The 20,134-nt window shown below is 37.1% G+C and overlaps 3 protein-coding genes and 1 pseudogene across 4 annotated transcripts; 1 reads left to right on the top strand and 3 right to left on the bottom strand.

Annotated features, from left to right (window-relative positions):
* Nucleotides 1-638: 638 nt before the first annotated feature.
* On the bottom strand, nt 639-3,264 carry LOC113772025 (putative disease resistance protein RGA3). 2 transcript variants are annotated; one of them, XR_003468461.1, is made up of 2 exons: nt 1,053-1,164; nt 639-985 (listed from the first exon to the last, which is right to left on the bottom strand). XR_003468461.1 is itself a non-coding variant. In XM_027316562.1 (2 exons), the coding sequence occupies exon 1, from the start codon at nt 2,803-2,805 to the stop codon at nt 1,573-1,575; it is 1,233 nt and encodes a 410-aa protein (XP_027172363.1). In that variant the 5' UTR covers nt 2,806-3,264; the 3' UTR covers nt 639-985; nt 1,554-1,572. The 2 variants fall into 2 exon arrangements, 1 of the variants encoding a protein (XP_027172363.1); XM_027316562.1 differs by lacking the exon at nt 1,053-1,164 and adding an exon at nt 1,554-3,264.
* A 440-nt stretch (nt 3,265-3,704) lies between these two features.
* On the bottom strand, nt 3,705-5,139 carry LOC113771825 (putative disease resistance protein RGA3). The gene is made up of 3 exons (XM_027316381.1): nt 4,733-5,139; nt 4,430-4,570; nt 3,705-4,379 (listed from the first exon to the last, which is right to left on the bottom strand). The coding sequence occupies exons 1-3, from the start codon at nt 5,024-5,026 to the stop codon at nt 3,705-3,707; spliced, it is 1,110 nt and encodes a 369-aa protein (XP_027172182.1). The 5' UTR covers nt 5,027-5,139.
* A 5,938-nt stretch (nt 5,140-11,077) lies between these two features.
* LOC113769976 lies at nt 11,078-12,894 on the top strand (annotated as a pseudogene).
* A 2,946-nt stretch (nt 12,895-15,840) lies between these two features.
* Nucleotides 15,841-18,217, bottom strand: LOC113770816 (transcription factor bHLH30-like). The gene is made up of 2 exons (XM_027315404.1): nt 17,525-18,217; nt 15,841-16,581 (listed from the first exon to the last, which is right to left on the bottom strand). Exons 1-2 carry the CDS (start codon nt 17,792-17,794, stop codon nt 16,084-16,086), a joined length of 768 nt encoding a protein of 255 aa, XP_027171205.1. The 5' UTR covers nt 17,795-18,217; the 3' UTR covers nt 15,841-16,083.
* Nucleotides 18,218-20,134: the final 1,917 nt, after the last annotated feature.

Consider the following 20,134-nt stretch of genomic DNA (forward strand, 5'->3'; position numbering starts at 1 on the left):
TCCAATTTAGTTTACATGATGATGACCGTCAATTAGAAACCTTTGGCAAGGAACAACAAACCATTGAACAAACGTTAATTTTCCTAAGGTGGAAATCTAATCAGCAAAATATTCTTGACCAATTATATACTGACACCTATGCATTACGTTTTCCAAATCTTCTTTATTGAGTGCCTGTCTATACTCCACAACTTTTTGTCAAATGAGAGAGAAGTCCAACAAATGGGGTAAATTGTATATTCCACCTTTAAATTATAGTATCAAATTTTCATGTTGCGGCGCAAATTTTATTGTTTGTAAGACGCTCTTTTAACTTATTCCAGTTTGGTCCAACTGTTATTGGTTTTCACAAAACCTAATCACCAGATTTGTGCAAGTGAAAATGAAATTAGCTGATTTTAATTTATTAGTTACTCTATATTCCCCTGAAAATTCCACAGTAGTGCAAGTCCATGAATGAAATTTGTTTGGGTAAAGCCATGTCTGCTATAGTAATTGTTCAATCTAAGTTCATTAAATCGAACTTTGGAAATATATATATATATATATATATATATATATACAAGTAGTGAAGGCTATTATTGGTTTGCTATTAGACAGAGTCTATCCAGAAATTCTGCACCCTCCAAGTAGTACTAGGTCATAAATTTTTCAATCCCATTGAATACATTATTATATAGTTTCACCTTACAACAGAGCTGGACATTGAGAAACATGTAAACAGCAATAAAGATGCCGTTCAACATAGTTGGTTAGAACAGGATTCATCAAAATCCCCCAAACATTAGAATGTGGTCTCAGCTCACCGCTTTGCAACTCTTTTCCTCACTGCTGCACCATTGTCGATTCCCGCATGTGGACTCATCATTGGACGCATGCCGATTCCCATTCCAATTTCCAACACACACAGTTGTCTGCTTGCATATGACACTGTAAAACTGTAACTCAGGTGTCTGTCCTCATGGAAATACTTTGGTCCTAGTCCCTGCAGCATAGATAACAGGCACCATTACAAAACTACAAGGAGACGAAAAGAATAGCAGCAATTTGACCTTCCCACTGTTACTCTTCATCCTCCTTTCTTTCTTCATTTTCATCATATTTCCATCTTCCCCTCAAATCTCATATATAATCTTTTCTTGGTGGTAAAACCAGAGGCTTTATGTGATTTGGCAATTTATAGGCAAAAACTAGTAAATTAAATTGGTGTTTTTTTCCCCCCCAATTTTCTGATTTTAACACCATATGTGATTGGGCAATTTAATGTCAATTTGACTCTGTCTGTGTATAAAAGGATTTGTCAATTTGACTCTATGTGGTAATTTGACACCATATATGGTTTTGTTGGAGCAATGAAGCTGCAACAACTGTAAAAGAGCAATTGAAGGACGAGTCAGGATTTGGCAGTAATATAGTACTAGCATTTTAAGGAAGCAGTTTTTTTTTTCTTCCTTGTTCCTTCCGGGAATTATTAAAACACTAATAGAATTATAAACAAACCGAATAAGTAGAATAAAAACAGAACATTGGAAATATATTAACTTACAACTTACCAGTTAAAAACAGAACGAGTCAAACTTTGTTCAACGGATAGATTTGAACCAAGGGAATGTGTGCAATCTTGGGCCACTCTGCGCCACTTCCTTTGGTGCATCTCTCTGCTAAAAGAGGACAGCTGTTGATATGTAGTTGATTTAAACTGGTGAGGTGTCGCATTGCTTCTGCAGAGGGCAATTGTCTGAGGTTAGAGCAATTACGAATATCCAATGCTCGAAGATTCCGAAGGCTACCCATCCACTCTGGAAGAACTTCCAACCCCTCAAACTTCCCAATATATAAAGTTCTCAAGTTAGAGAGATGCTGAATTTGGTCTGGGAGAGACGTGATTTTTGGCCATCCACTCAATACAAGATGCTCCAGCGAGACGAGATTGGTGATGGAGTGTGGCCACGGGAAATGATCAAGGTCGTCAGAGAAGCCACCACCGAGATCCAACTCACGGAGGTTGGCTAGACTGTGTAGAGCCATAATTGGCCAAGAACCAGGGTCATCAGAAACGATACTCAACTCCTCGAGCGATGTGAACTTCTCAAGATTATTACTCAATGAAGGATTCAACTTATCACATCCTGAGATGCGTAGAGCACGTAGGGATTGGGGGTTTTTCATATCCAGAGAAGCATCTAATAAAGCAGGGCAGTCATCTAAATATAAGAATTCGAGAGATATAAGGCTATTCAAATTCCTTATACAAGCAAAACTTCCGCATCTCTCTATCCGTAACACCTCAAGAGATGTCAAGTTCTCCATATCTGGTAAAAAAGCCAACTTGGGGAGCCCTTCGATTTCCAAGTACCGGAGACTAGGGAATACCTTAATTGATGAAGAAGAATCCGAGGGAACCATTGCATCTGACCACTCCTCTAGCCTTTTCATGTTCCGCAGCCCAAAACGCCTTAGTTTTGGAAACAGAGTGACTGGTTTCACCTCTCTGCTACTGGTGCTGCTACTACAAGAAGCGCTGCTCCTTGCATTAATATCGAGATGTGTAAGGAGACCATAGAATTCTGCCCCAATGCGCTTCACATTGTGTAAGGAGACCATGTCTAAGGACTCGAGACAAGGCAAGTCCCCTAGTGATGGTACTTGTTCACACTTACCCAATTTCTCCAACCTGAGGTGTACCAGATTCCTTAGGAGTACCATCAAGTGATCCTTTGCCACCATCCACGACGGAAACCTTGAACCTTTGAAACCATTAATGGCTAAACTTTTCAAGTCTGGGCGAGGTTGGAGACCTTCCATGACACTATTGATATTGTCGTCATCGCAATCTTCATTTGTATCATCCCATTCAAGTGTTAAACTTTGAATGCTTGATTTTTCGGACAACTTTGCTTTTGCTGCCGATTCAAAGCTGCTCACATTCTCAAGTCCAAAAATTTTTAGCTCGCCTCGGAGGTTGCGCAAGTGTTCCAGCTCCTCAAGCTGACATCCCTTGTCTTGGCTTACCACGAAGTAGGGCAACGTCCGAAGATTAGCCAGCTGCCCAATCCCAGGGATCAAATATGGGGGCCGATCCCCAAAAACCCATGGAAAACTCGAGATGCCTCAAGTTAATTAAATTGCTAAACTTCTTAGGTATCTCTTCCAAGCGACTTACTTTCAAAGTCATCAAATTGTAGAGCTTTGTGATGGAATCTGGCAGAGCGGTGATTCGAGTTTGACTCATATCAAGATGTCTTAAATGTTTCATATTACCCACTGCATTCGGGAGATGAGTACCCAGCAGTCTACTACTTTTAATACAGAAAGGTATTTAGACCTTTCCAAGATGTCTTCGAGCATAATACCATCATCCCCAATATAATAAAGCGTTTGCAAATTTGGAGGAATCCCTTCGATATTCTTTAACATCTTCCCTCGACTCCGAATGACGGTCAAATGCATAACTTCGTCATCGTGACTGACTACCATGCCATTCTCTGTGTTTAAGAAACAATTATTTGACACTTGCAATGAAAGATCATGCACAAGGTCGTGCATCCGGCAGCTCTTGATTCCGTAAATGAAATTTTTATAACCAGCTTGCAACAAAGAACTCCGAAGCAATATGTTGAAGTAGTCACTGCCTATATCCTCCATTTGCAAATGGCCTCCTCCCTTGGCATCATTAATCAATCCCTGGGCCATCCAAATCCGTATCAAGCTTTTTTTTTCATGTCAGCGTCCTTCGGGAAAATGGAACAACTTGCAAAGCATTGTTTCACTGACAATGAAGGTAAGTTCTCGTAACTCAGCTTCAGGACAGAAATGACTCCACCTTCAGTGTTGGTTGACTCGTTCCATATTTCACTCTTCTCAAGCTTCAACCATTCCGAGGCATCCTTTTTGGAATACAACAAACCCCCAATCACTTTGATCGCTAATGGCACGCCGCCGCACTTATTCAGTATCCTTCTGCCAATGTCCACCAGATCTTGAGTCTTTCTTGCACCACCGTCTGCAAATGCTAGTTTTTCAAGCAACATCCAGCTATGATCATCTGAAAGGATGTCTAGATGATGCAAACCAGATGTTTGCATTGCTGAGGCTACCTCATCACTACGTGTGGTAGCCAATATTTTGCTTCCCGGAGCACCCCCAATTGCCAACAAACGTCTCCTCATGCCATCCCATTTCTCTCGATTCTCATTCCAAACATCATCAAGTACAAGCAAGTAACTTTTTCCTTTCAGATTTTCTTGAAGCTTCCTCACCAATGCTTCCGTGTTTGTTGTGTCAGCACTCTTTCCCTCGAGGGATTGTAGCATCTCATTCAACAGCCTTTTCACTTTGAAATCATCAGACACGCATACCCATATTTTTTTATCAAAGTGCTTCACTACACTGTCATTTTTTAGCACCATCTGTGCAAGGGTTGTCTTACCCCGCCACCCATCCCAACTATTGAGATGACAGGTAAATCCTTCTTATAGTCTGAGCTAATTAACATGCTTACAACTTGAGACACCTCAACCTCCCTTCCCACCGTTTGTGACTCGTCCACAAAAGGATCAGTCGACCGATCCTCTTTGTGATCAGCAGATGTCATGGGTAGTTGAGCTGGATGAAGCCCTATCAGATTTGCTTCTCTGTAAGCTTCGTCTAGAGATGCGCTAACATTCTTGATCTTGTTAGCCATCTCTCTACGAAAGGAAATAGGATTTGAGGAAGAAAAGAAGTTGCGTACCTTGTCGCGCTTCCGATTCTCAACCTTCTGCCGCAGAACTTCATATCCGAAGTCATCCAACACGATCTCAGCATCACGTGCTATGGACCGGAGCCTTTTGAGCCAGAGCTGCACGGCTTTGCCTGTTGATTGCTTGCACTTAGCATCAAAAATCAAAGCTTCCATCATCTCTACTTTCTTGGCAAGCTTCTGAAGGTCTTTCTTTACACCCCATACCCGGCTGATCTCGTCGGCAGCAAGTGGAAGTATCTTATTCAAGATCACACTAACACAACCGAGTGCAGCTTCAGCCATTTTCAGTGAAACTCTTTTACAGAAGAAGGAAAAATGCTTTGGTTGAATAGTTGGACTATTTTTGGCAGCCAGAGATGTTCAACATTCAAAAGCTTGCGTTACAAAGCACTGAATCCATTACTTATCTTTCGTTTTTTCCAAAACGAAATTTCCTACCAAGTTGGAAAACTAAAAAAGTAGTGCTCCAGGCGAAGACTAGAGATGATATCCAACGACCAATTCAGGGCCACACGGCTTGTGGGTACCATTGAAATAATTGAATGTATAGGTGCTGGTTGAAAGCTGAAACAGTACACAATAATGGTTTTTTCTTTTTTCATGGTAACATTCATGCATCTGGTATAAGTTCTACACACTTTCAATCGAGTAATCCATTTTCAATCATCTTTTGTACATGTGACAATACTTATCTGTTCATTGCCCTAATGTTCTCATAATTCATTGCCAAAGCTGGAGAAAAGTGTTAAAAACATAAAAAAGAAAAAAAGCTTTGTTTCATTCTTGAACAAAGCAATATAGTAGCATATATCTTCCATTGATCCCTAGGCTCCACTGAAAGAATTATTATCTTCGAGCCGTACTTTTTTTGTTTTTTGTTTTTGTTTTTTTCATTGGCTTTTGGTAGGGTCTTCACAAAAGCCTTGGATGCAATGTGGAATGGAAAATTTTGAATTTTGCCGATCATTGAAATTTCAACCTCTAGATACTCATAATGGTCAATATCTATTATTAAGTAGGCTCCAGTTATCAGACAAGATAATGCAAATGCCTAAGCATACGTCCAAATTGTGGTCTCCACCAAATTGTGACTACAAATGTTAAACATACACTACAGTCAACCTAATATTGCGAATATAATAGATACACTACTCGATGCATATTTCAAATAGTGGCAGACGCTATGAGCCGGAGATGTTTCGATTTTTCCTCAGTACATGCAAATATTATCAGGTACAAGAAGCTAGTGTTGAACAGAGGACCAAGAGTTTGTCTCTAACCAGTTGAAGGCTATAGGGCTCAGGAACGCATCAGGAATGCCAAAGGAGCTAACTAACGAAAGTGCATGCGGTCTCAGTTCCCCGCAAAACTTTGCAACTTCTTTTCTCACTGCTGCAGCATTGTCTACTGACAGGAAGCCGTATCGGAGAAACGCAGAGTCTTCTTCCAAGGTAACGAGGGCATACATGGATCTCAAAAGACCTAATATACTCTGCAAGAAGATTCACAATCGATTAACCATGCGCTGTAAGTTGACATTTAACCGACTGCGGAAATTGTTCATTTTATTTGTCAACAATCAATTATCAACTAGAAGAGGAAGATCATAACAAATTTCCATCCACGAACCTGCAACATGAACTCAAGATATGAGGATAAGCTCTGGAGAAATATCCTTCTCTTAGGTTTCTTACGTATTTTCTCTAATTTAAAGCCATAACAACACACTCTGCTCCTCATGTTTTTCATATACAAAGGGTCACCCTGGAAATTTATCAGCAATTGGTATCATTAGTTGCTTCTACTTGTCCAAAAAATCCCTAGAAAATTTATCAGCAATGGGTATCATTAGTTGCTTCTAACTTCTGGTCCTGCAAGATCTATACCAAAGAGTCAGATAACAGAGAAGTCTGTAGCCCACGATGAAAGCCAACATCACAACTAAGTTACTCTATTTTTGTGACTCTTCTATGTCTAGATTTCTCAAGAATGCATCACCATACATCAAACATCCTGCTTCAACACCTTCTACACATTTCCCTCGGCCTTTGTATCCTCCATACTTATTTAGTAGAAGACATTCAAGAGGATACTTCATCAAGCTCAAATAGTGCATGAAGAGCCAACACTTGGGTATTTCTTTGTTAGATATGAAGTACCCCGAGAAAAAAGAAGAATGCACCCATGATGGCCTGCAATCAAAGACATTCCTGATATGAAATTCGGTGCCAGAGCACTGAAGCAGCTGCAAAAGAATTTGCCATTGAGAGAACCATCCAAGCCACCGGACAGAAATAAAGGAACCATCGATTTTGCGTCTCAGTCCAACTAGCCAGTGAAGTGTAGTAGTAAAGAGAGGAGATAGTTGCAAAAGGAAGGCAACAAACACTAGGGTGTCTGCTATAGCATATGAAGATATTCTGTAGGATCCTCTTGAGGTCTCTCCCATCAAAATTATCCTCTCTTGCAAGAATATTGGGAGAGCTCCTGTAGTAAACGAGGAATTGGAGTAAGAGACGTTCTTTTCTTGAATATTGGACAAAATGGAAGTTCTGATAACATGTTCTACTTCACCTTTTTCAACATCAGATTTTTCCAATGACAGGCTTTCTGAAACATCAATTGCATATTCAAGAATATTGACATGCTGAGGAATGCAATGGCCGGTGGACTTGAGCCTCTCTTCCAGGCAATCCAGGGGACCATCATGAAGAACGATATCAGCAGATAGCAGAATGACTTTATCAAATAACTCAAGAATTTGAAAACCAGGTCGATGGATGCTTATCACGATTGTTTCACACATGACAAGTCCTCAATAAATAAATTAATTTGTGGATAGCAAACTGTGTATCACATTATGTCTAGTAACAATTCTTTCTTTTAAGTTCTTGTATTAAGGAAGAAAGTGTCTTCTTTTCTGGAGGAGGAATGGGTTCGGTGGTATGAGAAAGGGAGTGTAACTGAGACTCTGAGAGGTCACGCGAATTCAAGATCTCCTACTAATATTTTTTTTTTTTAAAAAAAGGTGTCTTAATTTCTTCACCATAATATATTGATAGAACAAATCATTCTACAACCCTGGCACTGAAAGAAATTAATCAAGTTTGCAAACCACAACATAAAGCGTAAACCAAGGGCTGCCTAATCTGGCCATTCAATGATAATGTTGTTTTAATATGAAAATAAATGACACAGGCAGTACATAGATCAGAATCCGAATTTTTTCCGCTTATCGAATTCCACAACTTCTTCTATATCTCATCTGTGTTGTGTTCTTACTATTCTAGGCTGATACCTGATAACACAGAAACAGACCATTGGCGGAAGGGAACGAAGGAGATAAATAGGCATATATAGGATATGCACCCTTCAACATCAGGTTTCTTAATTAGTATAGAATTTAAGCCTCCCTCCATATTATGTACGCACTAAATTTATAATTTTAAGTTTAAGTCCAAAATAAGGGTTTTGTAACACTGATTTCTCTCTCGAATATGCTGTCATACATTTCTGCACGAGTTTTTCAAAGTTTACAGCTAAGTGCATATTGTATGGGTGAAATTTCAGAAAATCTTGCTCAAGTGAAAAGATATTAATTCCAGCTAAAATCCTTTTGGCTCAATTCTGGTATGAGTATGACCCCTTGAGGCGGAAATATTTTGCTGTGTATTTGGATTTGATTAGTTGCCAACCATCCGAGTTGACATTATTCAACTGGCAAATCAACACTACAAACAGGCACAGAGGCTTGAGATGCATTCCAATTTCCTCGTGCATGGGGATAGCATGCAACTAATTCATTTGGATGATATAATACATAAGGTCGTCAGTTTGACTAGATTAACTTCAAAACGCCTACTCCAAGTAAAACGCAGAAGACAGCAGAAATGATATGTTTCTTGTTTATTCAGAAGTTCAGAATGCCAGTGCATTAGTGAATTAAAAAAAAAAATTTGATGAATATTTTGCAGTGGCATTATCACAAGTCTAAGTGTATTAGGCTGGTAATTGTGAGACTCCTTATTGTCTCTCAAAACATGCTCTTTTTCTTTATCGGTATAAGAGGCTTGTGGTTTCTTTGAAAAAAAGAACTATACAAATAAAAAACCAAACTTTTATAGATTAGACATGAAAAAGTTCTAATGATGACATTTCACTAACTCGTATGATTAATTAAGTTAAACAACGCTACCAAAAATAGTTAAATTGATAAAATATATGTTTACACCAACTTTTGGCATTTGTTTTCAAGCTTTTCTTGTTTCCTTTCTTTTTATAATGAATTTTAAACTCTGCGAATTTTTCAATTGTGCTGACCTCTTGAATCTTGATACAACATTTTCGGCGGGACTTCTTCTTCAGCGAAGATGCGGCTGATGGAGTTGACTTGTGCATCTAACCCATCACTTTTTATGGTTCAAAAATCTACTTTGTTCCACAAGCGTCAGCTCTCAACTTGTCAATTTGGCTCATACAAGTTCATTTCTGGACTCAGACCTCAATTTGTAAGAATGAATATTTTAGAAATGGTTCAGAAATTTCTTCTCTTCAATTAATCAAATGTTGGCTTCACCCCTTTGTCATCAGGCATATAATCTAGACGTAAATTTTGCATGGTTGGAGAAATTTTTTTAGTACAGTAAATTTTCTATTGAAGCAGGATGTTTGAAACTGCAAGGTCCACTTGAAGATGTTTGAAAATGATATGTTAACAATCTTGGCATTGAAATTTACTTACAGTTATGAAAACTAAATAAGTTTCCATTGCTTTGCAACAGATATGATTCATTGCCGTAACCATTGAAATTTTAGACATGTGATTGAAACTGAATTTTTCATTGGTGAAGTAACCCATGACTTGTGGTGGTTAATAACGTATTCAATGTATGACAATCAAGGAGCATTTAGGGTTGTTTACGCGCAAGCTTATTTCTGTCATCATGCTAAACTTTGAATATCCAGAGTTAACCCTTAGGGGCGGGGTGCACAAGCACAGGGAGATTAGTCTGGTACTCCCTGTGTTAAAAAAAAAAAAAAAGAAAATATCTAAATTTAACATGATTGTAAGCAAGTGTTTGGATTGTAAATTATTTGAGATAATTTTGTGAAAAAATACTGTAGCACTTTTTTGATATGATATATGTGAAACAAAAAGGTGATTGAAAAATGTGTTGATGATGCAAGCAAGTCAGTGTGTGTAAATAAGGTGTAAATAATGTGCATGATTGCGTGATTTACCATATATTTCATGTTTTTTCTATGTTTTGCTAGTGTTGATATATACGCATTATATTCTGATTTTGGATGGTTAAGGAGGACAACAATTCATAGAAGGTAAAAAAAAAAGACAAAGAATGAAGGTAAAATACCGTACTCTTGGTCTGGCCTTCTCCTTCTATATATCAGAAAGCCAATTACCTTGCTTAATTAGTAAAACTCCATTATGATGAAGGAAACAAATAAAGGAGATGCAATATCCAACAGAAATGGAAAATTATGTAAACACTGAATTGGAAAACCTCTCTCTCCCCTATCAAATCCAAGTGTGCTAATTTGCTAAAAAAAAAAATTCAAGTGTTCTAAGTTAATCTAAATGTCTAGCAATTAGTTGAGAGAAAAGCTTCATACGTACAGGACATGCAAGTTTCTTGCATCTAAAGTAAGAGTAACGTACACTAATAATGTGTGCAAAAGTAACGATCTTGTGTCTATATCAAAAAAAAAAACACTAAAAGGTTTTGTAATAATGGGTGGATCAATTAATTGTACACAAAATTGTTGTTTCTGTACACTAGAATTTATACATGTTCATCCATGAATTGTCCAATCTTCCACCCCTTATCCTGTGGCATCGGTTATACTGCCTATGTAACGGCTGTTCTATATCATCAATTTAACGGAAACAACTCCTATTTCTTTGTCAGAGACTCATAATTCATTCTGCATTTATTCCTTCTTGTGATTAACTTTCTATTGTGGCCGTTTCAATTGATTATACACTCAATTGCATTTCATCTATAGTGGAACCAAGACAATAACCCCCTCAACGTAAAAAACCACTTCTTGAGTATAATGAGCAAATCCAAGTTGAGATTAAATAGCTGTAACCAACCTTTGACTGATTCATTGTAATTTACACTTTAATTTTTTTACTAGAAAAAAATCACTTTAGTCTACAGAGATATGCTTTAACAGCATCAGCCTAGCATGCATGCTTTTATAACATCATGATGATGATCAGCTGCTTGGACGCTGAGGTGTATAAAGAGGGGCAAGTTTGGTGGAGTTAGTTCGTCCTCCTCCACACTTCATCCTATTCTTTCTCTCCACATGGATTTACCGACTGTGACACCAATTTCTGGTCATCAACAAGTTCTTTATAGTATAAAAACTAAAAATCTTTCTTATAAAATATCAACAACCAGCTACGATCAGCTCGGTTGTGGCGTTAACCAGAAGCCTAGGTGTATTTTGAAGAATGTGAACTGCGAAGCCAAACCGAGGGAGATAACAGCCATTGCTGGCTCCAGTGGAGCAGGAAAAACCACATTGTTGGAAATTCTTGGCGGAGTCATTGTTCCGAGTAGAGTCAGCGGTCATGTTCTCGTGAATGATCAGCCTCTGAATGTGACACACTTCCGGAGAATGTCTGGTTATGTGACACAAGATGAAGCTCTATTCCCACTTCTTACTGTTGAAGAGACTATAAGGTATAGTGCACGTCTCAGGCTGCGTGTAGGGCGTGAGGTGGCCAAAAAAAGAGTTCAAGAGCTGTTGAAGGAGCTTGGACTGGACCATGTTGCTGATGTGAGAATTGGCAGTGAATCCGGCAGAGGAATTTCTGGTGGCGAGAAGCGTCGAGTATCAATTGGGGTTGATTTAGTTCATGATCCTGCTGTAGTTTTGATTGATGAACCAACATCAGGACTTGACTCTGCCTCTGCTCTTCATGTGATGTTGCTGCTTAAATCCATGGCTAAGAATCAAGGCAAAACCATCTTGTTAAGCATCCATCAACCCGGCTACCGGATTCTTGAGTTATTTGACAAGGCCATTCTATTGTCCAATGGCATTTGTCTTCATGATGGAACCCTGCATTGCCTAGAGGAGAGGCTCGTTTCCACAGGCCATTTCATCCCTCATCATGTCAATGTGCTTGAATTTGCCATTGAGGTCTCAGACAGCCTGCATGTGGAAGAAACTGATATCGAAACTGGTGAATCAGAACATAACACTAACCTTGACAGCAATTCGCCTGTTATTTCCAATGTGGAGGAAAAGCACATATCTTACTCAAATTCCATGTTCAAGGAGATATTAATACTGACTCAGAGATTCTCCGAAAACATCTTCAGAACCAAGCAGCTTTTTGCTGCAAGGACGATTCAAGCTTTGGTTGCAGGGATCCTAATAGGGACAATATTCCTAAACGCATATAATAATCCAAAGAGATCGGACGTACAAACTCAATTTGGATTCTTCGCATTCAGTCTGACGTTTTTGTTGTCATCCACGACAGAAGCTTTGCCAATTTTCTTGCAAGAGCGGAGAATCTTGATGAGAGAGACCTCAAGAGGAGCCTATAGATTATCTTCTTACATCATAGCAAACACTATAGTGTTTCTTCCCTTCCTTCTGTTAGTGGCTCTTCTATACACACACCAGTTTACTGGCTAGTTGGATTGAGACGAGATATTGATGGATTTCTGTATTTCTCTCTGGTGGCTTGGATGGTTGTCTTGATGTCAAATTCTTTCGTAGCATGTTTTAGCGCTCTAGTACCAAATTTCATCTCAGGAATGTCCTTGATTGCAGGCATTATTGGGGCGTTCTTCCTCTTTTCAGGCTACTTTATACCCAAGGAAAATACGCCCAAGTGTTGGATTTTTATGCACTACTTGAGCTTGTTCAAATATCCTTTTGAGAGCTTTCTGATAAATCAGTTTGGAGGGGACAAGGGGCGAAGGAAATGCTTGGCAAGTGTTGGAAGAGTATGCATACTGCACGGTAATGAGTTCTTGAGGAGGCAAGGCATAGAGGAATCACAGAAATGGAATAACTTAATTATAATGTTGGCTTTCATTTTGGGCTACAGGCTTCTCTGTTTCTTGATTCTGTGGTGCAGATCTTACAGGAGCAGAAACTAAAAGCAGCATCTGAGCATTCAAATTATTAATAACCTGTTAGTTTCTTGATCATTACCTGTGTGAATACCTCAAATATCATCACTGCTGATTCCTTCTTTCTGGATATCCTGCTGTATCGTTATTCAGCAAAGAAGAGAAAAAAGAGGTCCTAGGATTTTAGCAGCTTGTTAAAGTGAAAATATTCTTTTGAACAAAATCCAGCAATTCTTGAGAACTCACCTTTTAGCGCTGAGTTTATTGTTACTGGAGTTGGCATGAATGTCTCATAAGATGGTACTGGAAATACATTTACAGCAATCTACTTAACAAATTGCGTTTTCAAAACTTTGGCATATCCATCATCCCTTTTTGGCATTTGTTTTTCCTTAAATTATCTGGAATTCTGATTACTTAATACAGAAACTAGATCCATGTGTTATTATTACCTCGATCATCCCCTGTGAGTGCAAAGTGGGACAAAACTTAGTTTAGGGGGCAAATTCAAAAGCCAGATATGGTTTTGTCCTTCCAGCATAATTCTGAAAAATCTAAGAATGGCTCGTGGTGGTTTTAAAGAGCCGATAAAGAATTGCTTGGAAATCTTCTTTTGGGGAATTAGTTTCTTAACATCTTAAGTTGACCTCCTCTCTTTGTGTACGTCAAAAACTAAAAACAAAAATAAAGATTTACATATATATATTTATATATATATATATTATTAAAAGATCATTTTCTCTAACTTGTCTTTTATTTCCATTTAAGGGCAACTTAATGTTTAATTAATAACACATTTATCGTAAGATCTCTAAAAACTAATAACCTTGAGACCACACAAATTCTATTAATTTAAAGAGATATTAATAATTGATAAATTAATAATTTATTAATTTATCAAGTGTACTTACAATTCAAAGAAACACTCATTTAATCAACTAAAATTTCATTTTATTTTATAAAAATATGAATTATTTTATTAAGAAAAGGAGGCTAAAAGTCTTTTGAATATAAACCGATCCATATTTACTTGATTTGCCAGTATAATTTTATTCTATTAATGTACATAACTAATATCATTTTTCTATTATCAAAAGGTCAAAAAGAGTTAGAAATACTAAATTATTTTATTCTATTTTTCTGTTATTTTACATTTCATTAAATGCATCTAACGAATCAGATTAACAATGTTATGTATATAAATATCTATATAAATGACAAGAAAGTGTTATTCTAATAAATAAATACAAAGTTTTCTTACATATCTCATTGTTAAACTATGGTTTCTCAATTAAAAAGTGTTCATAAATGACTGATCAAATGCATAAAGCATCATATGAGTATAGTATACGTAATTTTAGTGAATTATCAATTTATAATATGAACGAGACCAGACAGTTAGGCAAAGTTTTGAAAAAATTATTATCAAAATTATTAATTTAGCTCTTTAGTCCAAGTCGGGATCCGAAAAATTATTATTTAACAGAGGTTATTAACTTATCGAGTATTAATTTATAGAGATTTTACCGTATTTCTTTCATTGTTACAATTATTATGTTTCTCGTTTGTAAGAATTACAAATAGTTCTTTAACCAGTTATGTAACATTAGCCAAGTTTCAAACTAAATCTTAGAATTAGAACAATGATTTGGGATCATTTTCAATTGCTTTCTTCATAGATTTGTCATGCAAGAGTTCCACATTATTTAACAGAAGTGAAGTCAATATGCAAAAATCATATACTTAAGACGATAACAGTACCAACTCTCTGAAGAAAGGACAATTGACTGGAATTTTTATAAAATGCAAGCAAGCAGCAAGATATGATTATTAGCTGCAAGTTGTTTAGCCTCCCTTCCCCATCGTACATTTGTATCTTTTAATTCACTAGTTACATGCAATAACTCGTGCAACACCATAATTAGTTTATACATGCAAATTGAAGGATGATAATAACGTCACAGATGAGCCTAGCAATTCTGCACTGGATTTGCCATCAACCATACATGCAATGGTCTAGTAGCAGGGATAACAATGCATTATAATTAGAATTCTCCCACAGGTACTGTACTGACCCCTGCAGTCCGGTATGGCCAATCTTAAATTAGCCTTTTTAGCTTTCAAAGCCTGAGAGAGGACAAAATCAACTGTGTGGCTTTATACATATTTAACTACTAGACTGATAATTGAACCATTTCCGTGGAACAAAACCTTAGATTATACTTAAAAGTCCAAGAGAAGCGAGCTAGCTAACAATTTTCCAGAACACAAAAGAGATCAACTGTGTGTTTGCTCATGTTAGCCTCTTATTGTAATCCCTGAATCCAAAATTCTCTACTTTACCACAATCAGTAAAACGAGTTCGGAGATTTCCAAGGTAATAGAAAATCCATCCTTTCTAACAAGCTCAAGAAGAACGGGGGAAGATTCTCTTGCATGGTTTGAGTTGATAATCGTGGGAAGTTCAGAAGCACAGGAGCGTGGATCAAATAATTTGTTAGTTATTCCCATCAAAATATAGAATAGACTGATTACTTCAGATATTTTATGAGTTGCATAAGAGTAGATGAACGTGATCGAAGCTTCCATGCACTGGATTAGCACATTCTAGGCACCCGCCATGCACTATCATGGGCATCTGAGACCATGATACAAACACTGAAAAGCCATCATAGTGGGTGTATATTAATGCCCCTCCTATCCTAGAAGAATATTATCCTTTAAAGTTATAAATTTCTGATGCCATCATTGTGTTTCCATATGGTAAATATGCTAGTATATTTTCAGTTCCTAATTTACATCAAAGCATAGTAGAGCTTTTTCTTAAACTCCAATTTCTGTGTTTTTCCCTTCTTAAAGCAATAAAGAACAAAGAGGACGTGACTTCAATCCAATTTCCTAATTTATCAGTAGTGCCAAGGCAGAGGACATGACTTCATATGATAAGAGTAAATAAATAAATAGGAATATTTCTTATGATTCATGATTTCGTTCTATATATTGCAAGAAATACAACAGATTCATACACGTACAACAGATGGCATATGCAATGGCATATACATCTCTTTCTGTGCCTAAAGCAGAAGAAGTATATGCTAGTGCATATGTCATCAATCCCCATATCCCTATATCTTGCACCTGATCGACTGGATAATGGAAAACTTACAATAGCAGAAACAAAAAACACAACCCAACCTATCTGTAAACGTCACCTTGTCACCATAAGTTTTCTAAGGAAGATGAACTTGAAGCATTAAAGAGAGAAACTCTGCGTCTCTTGTTTGAGAGAGCATTTCTTGACAAGAACTCTTCTGATGCATAAAATTTATCAAGTACGGACCTCAAAGCCTGACGAACTGAATTTACAAGGAGCTCGCGTCCCTCAGAATTCTCAAGATTCTGTTGGTCACAACCAGTCATCTCAAACACATTCACCATCCTACTTCCTAAGGTCGCAATTTCAGCACTCACTGTTTTCAGAGGAAGGGTTTCAAGAGCTTGTCTCAAATCAGAGAAAAGCTCATGCTTATAATCGCAACAAAGAAATGCCCTGATCGTATACGAAGCTTCTCCAGCTGCATCTGCTTGGTGTTCTTCTACTCTTACTTCATCGGTGTCTGTTGGCACAAGCATACCCTTAGTAGCTTCAGTTGCCTTCTTTCTCAATTCCTTCACATGATTAATTACTTCAGCAAGTAATGCTGCCTTGTCCATCTGGTAATCAACAAAACAATAGCTAATCTAGCATTTCTATAATTCATGTAACATGAAGCAAATTTGACCAATCTAATATCATGTAACATGTAATAGTAGCATGACCTATAGAATGAGAAGCCAGTTGACAACTGTATAAGTTTCATGATAAAAGTCAAACGCACCATAGCATATTTGAAGTGTAAATCAACAAAGTGCACCAACAATGGGTTTCTAGAATCTTCAACCATGTGTAGAAATTTTAGAAGCTAAGAATTATCTAGCCATATGAAGAAACTCTAAATTGCAAAAGATAGTTTTGAAAACTATTTCATGAATTAACGACACACGGAACTTGAATCCCAAATTACTTTACAAGTTTTGTTCGAAGATCAAACAATACAGTAAGCTTGATCCCAACTTAATCCTACAAGAGCTGTGCAGTAAAAGCTTCTGAGCGTGAGTTTGAAACCACCGCTCCATACAGAAGCACTGCAAACCGTTTTCAGCTGCCAATTAAAATAGTGCAAAATAGCATTTGTTACGCCACAGAAAAGAGGAGATCAATAACAGAACTTCCGCTAACACCAGATCAATCATTGAACCACGGGCTGGTGTAAATAAGTCCGTGTTCCCTTGCATAAAACGAGTGATGCTCACAAAAATAGCAAGCTTAATAACTTGTAGTATAAAGAAAACAAAGCATAAAAACATCACCAAGAGTATATCCAAAATCATCCAGACAACTCTTGCAAACGTATTCCTTGGAGTGGCACTTATAAACAACAGTACATACATGGTCCATCCCTTATCCATAAGGAACATGACTATATCGAGTTCAGAATAATCCATTATTGTGAATTAACACTCAAACATCAGATCAAAAGATTGACATGAATTAACAAACATATGGAAGCAGTTCTTAACAGAAAACAGAACAAAAGCAAAAGTGGAAAATCTTTACCTTACTTGTTCCGGGAATTAGACTCCTGAGAGAAGTCAAATGACCATTAATTCTCTCCCTTCTTCGCCTCTCAGCTTCACTATGATTCCTCAAAGCAACCAATGCCTTTTCTGCATTAACCCCTTTTTGCCCTGGCCTTACCAGAGCCCTCACTAGCTCTCCTTTTTCATTATCCAAAATCAGTGAAGAAGATGAGCCCGACCCATTTTTCACCGTCCCTTGATACCCATAATTCTCAGGAAACCCATTGAAAGAATTAAAAAATTCCATCTTTTTCACCCTCCCCAAAAAATCCCTTCAAAATTTACAGTAACAACGCAAAAATGAAGCTATTTTCTGTCAGAAAAAGCGTGAGCCAGGTGGACGGTTTGTTGGAGATGACCACACAGAAAACATAGGGTGAGAGAATTTCAGAATTCTTGAACTGAGCTTTACTTTTTCAGCTGTCTTATTGACTTCCATCCGTTAAAGTGGGAAACTTTGGGGACAGAAAAGTATTTTCAACATGAACAAGACACTGGTAGTACTAAGTTTTGTGGTTGGTTTGAGGCATTTGCTGGAGATTCAAGGGAGAACCCAGATAGAGAGAAGGTAGAAAATGAAGGCGAGAATGGAGGTATAGTGGTGGCTGGGGTGGCCGGAAGAAGGTGGCGGGGATGGAGGGGTGGCTGGTTGTTTGGCTGGTTTAGCAGCCAACAGTGGGATTGGAAGTGAGTAATTGCTGCATTCACACCCAGTATTTAAACCCTAAGCTAGGTTGATTAGCCATCACTTTGGAGGGAGTTTTTGGAGTTTTTCTTTTAGTTTAATACCTCTAGAAATTGACTCCCCCATTTTTTGTCTATTTTCTGGAGTTTGGGATGATTTCACTAATCTTTTCTACAATTTTTTTAATTTCAGGGTTTTAAAATTTTTATTAAAAGGGGAAAAAGGTGGCAAGAATCTAAACATGGATTCTAAGACCAGAAAAAATGCTACTCAAATAAACCACTGTTTGGATAGAATATTATTTGAAATAATTATTTTAGCATTTTTTGTGATGTGATATATGTGAAATAAAAAAGTGATTGAAAATGTAAAAAGGTGAGTAGAAAAATGTGTTTATAATACAAGCGAAATTTTTTTTAACAAAAATTTGATATCCAAATTTTTTTTTAATCTTTGCCCTTCAGAGCCTTAAGTCTCTTCTCTTTGTTTAATTCACTGTTGTATTGAGTTTGAGATAATATGAAAGAAAATAAAATACTATAATGGTTTTGAAAGGAGGCGGCTAATCAGTAATCACCAAACTCATATAAACTTTTGCCATTTACTGTTAAGAAGAAAAGGACAGTTTCACAAGAACTTGACCAACTTGCCCCAGAAAGCAAAATGAAGTCATGGTCCTTATAGTACAGAAATTTTAAACAAATATTTCTCCTTATAAAAAATATATATTTACCATTAGTAAACTCATTACTGAATTTCTTACTTGCAGCTCATCAGAATTCAGACCTGCAGCCAATGACTGTGATGCATGCATGCAATCAAGAGAATTACAGAAATTTTCTCAATTGAAGTAAAATGGTAAAATGATGTTAGATGTGATGAGTGCATTGTTTTACGGGTAGCTCTCAGACAAAGTCTGAAAGATTTGGTGATGGATTTGGTTGTTTATGCTGAATATGAATTGATTTCTCCAAATGCATTATCCATGTAATCGGTTTTTCCACTAGTGTTGGACTTTACTTGTACATCTTTTGGTGGATTTGGAGTCAATATCCATACGTGTTTTGACATTTTAATGCTGTATTAACTGTACATATATAACTTATCAGATCTTGTTCACTTATATTGATTGAATTGCACTAGGAGTTTTGAGAAAAAGAAAAGTGAAAAAATTGGTTTGCTGTATATGAAGTTCTTCTGGAATTTTACATGACCAAATTATTGGTTTAATGTAACTACGTACGACAAAAGACGTTTGGTTTAGTTTAGATGGCTCACATAGGAAAGAATCGCTAACACAAATTGGCTCAATTAATAATAAGAATGGATCATTTCTTCATAAAAGGTCGTGTGTTCGAATTTCATTATTAATGTAAATACTGTATTAGTGAACGATCTGTAAAAATCTGTGTTGGTATAGTTGGCAAAAACGGACTATTTTCTCACAAAAAGTCCTATATTCGAATTTCGTTGTCGATATGAGAACTGCATTTGTGTAATATCCGTAAAAAATCATTGTCAGCGACCTATAATTCCCAAGACATGTCCTGACCCGTAGCAGTGGGCGAAGTTGAACCTACCCAAACTTTTTATTCCAAATTAAAAAAAAAAAAACATAGGAAAGAAGCTGCTGAAGTTGCCCGGTTATGATTCCAGATTTGCATTTGGCATTTTCTCATTTCATAAAAGAAGTGGTGACTTAAGTTTCTTAAAGTCATCAATTAGCACTTTCTGCCCAACACTTAGGAAATTACATATAAATCCAAGAAACTTCTTCAAAATCTAATAAAGGGTGCGAGGTGCCATTAATCTAATCATTTTTCTTTAGCACTTTGGAGACCATTGTATGATTATTCAACGTGGACATCCATTAATTGTTTGTCTTCTAGGATATACTTTTTG

Source organism: Coffea eugenioides, chromosome 5 (genome assembly GCF_003713205.1).
Source record: "Coffea eugenioides isolate CCC68of chromosome 5, Ceug_1.0, whole genome shotgun sequence".
Taxonomy (NCBI): Eukaryota; Viridiplantae; Streptophyta; class Magnoliopsida; order Gentianales; family Rubiaceae; genus Coffea; species Coffea eugenioides.

What these genes read in the sequence shown, in the direction of transcription:
- LOC113772025 (XM_027316562.1), bottom strand. Translation starts at nt 2,805, where the DNA reads ATGGAAGGTCTCCAACCTCGCCCAGACTTGAAAAGTTTAGCCATTAAT.
- LOC113771825 (XM_027316381.1), bottom strand. Translation starts at nt 5,026, where the DNA reads ATGGCTGAAGCTGCACTCGGTTGTGTTAGTGTGATCTTGAATAAGATA. An exon ending in AGAATCGGAAGCGCGACAAG is followed by an intron (nt 4,571 to 4,732) that starts GTACGCAACTTC and finishes GATCACAAAGAG; the next exon opens with GATCGGTCGACTGATCCTTT. An exon ending in TAGTTGGGATGGGTGGCGGG is followed by an intron (nt 4,380 to 4,429) that starts GTAAGACAACCC and finishes AGTGTAGTGAAG; the next exon opens with CACTTTGATAAAAAAATATG.
- LOC113770816 (XM_027315404.1), bottom strand. Translation starts at nt 17,794, where the DNA reads ATGGAATTTTTTAATTCTTTCAATGGGTTTCCTGAGAATTATGGGTAT. An exon ending in TAATTCCCGGAACAAGTAAG is followed by an intron (nt 16,582 to 17,524) that starts GTAAAGATTTTC and finishes GTTGATTACCAG; the next exon opens with ATGGACAAGGCAGCATTACT.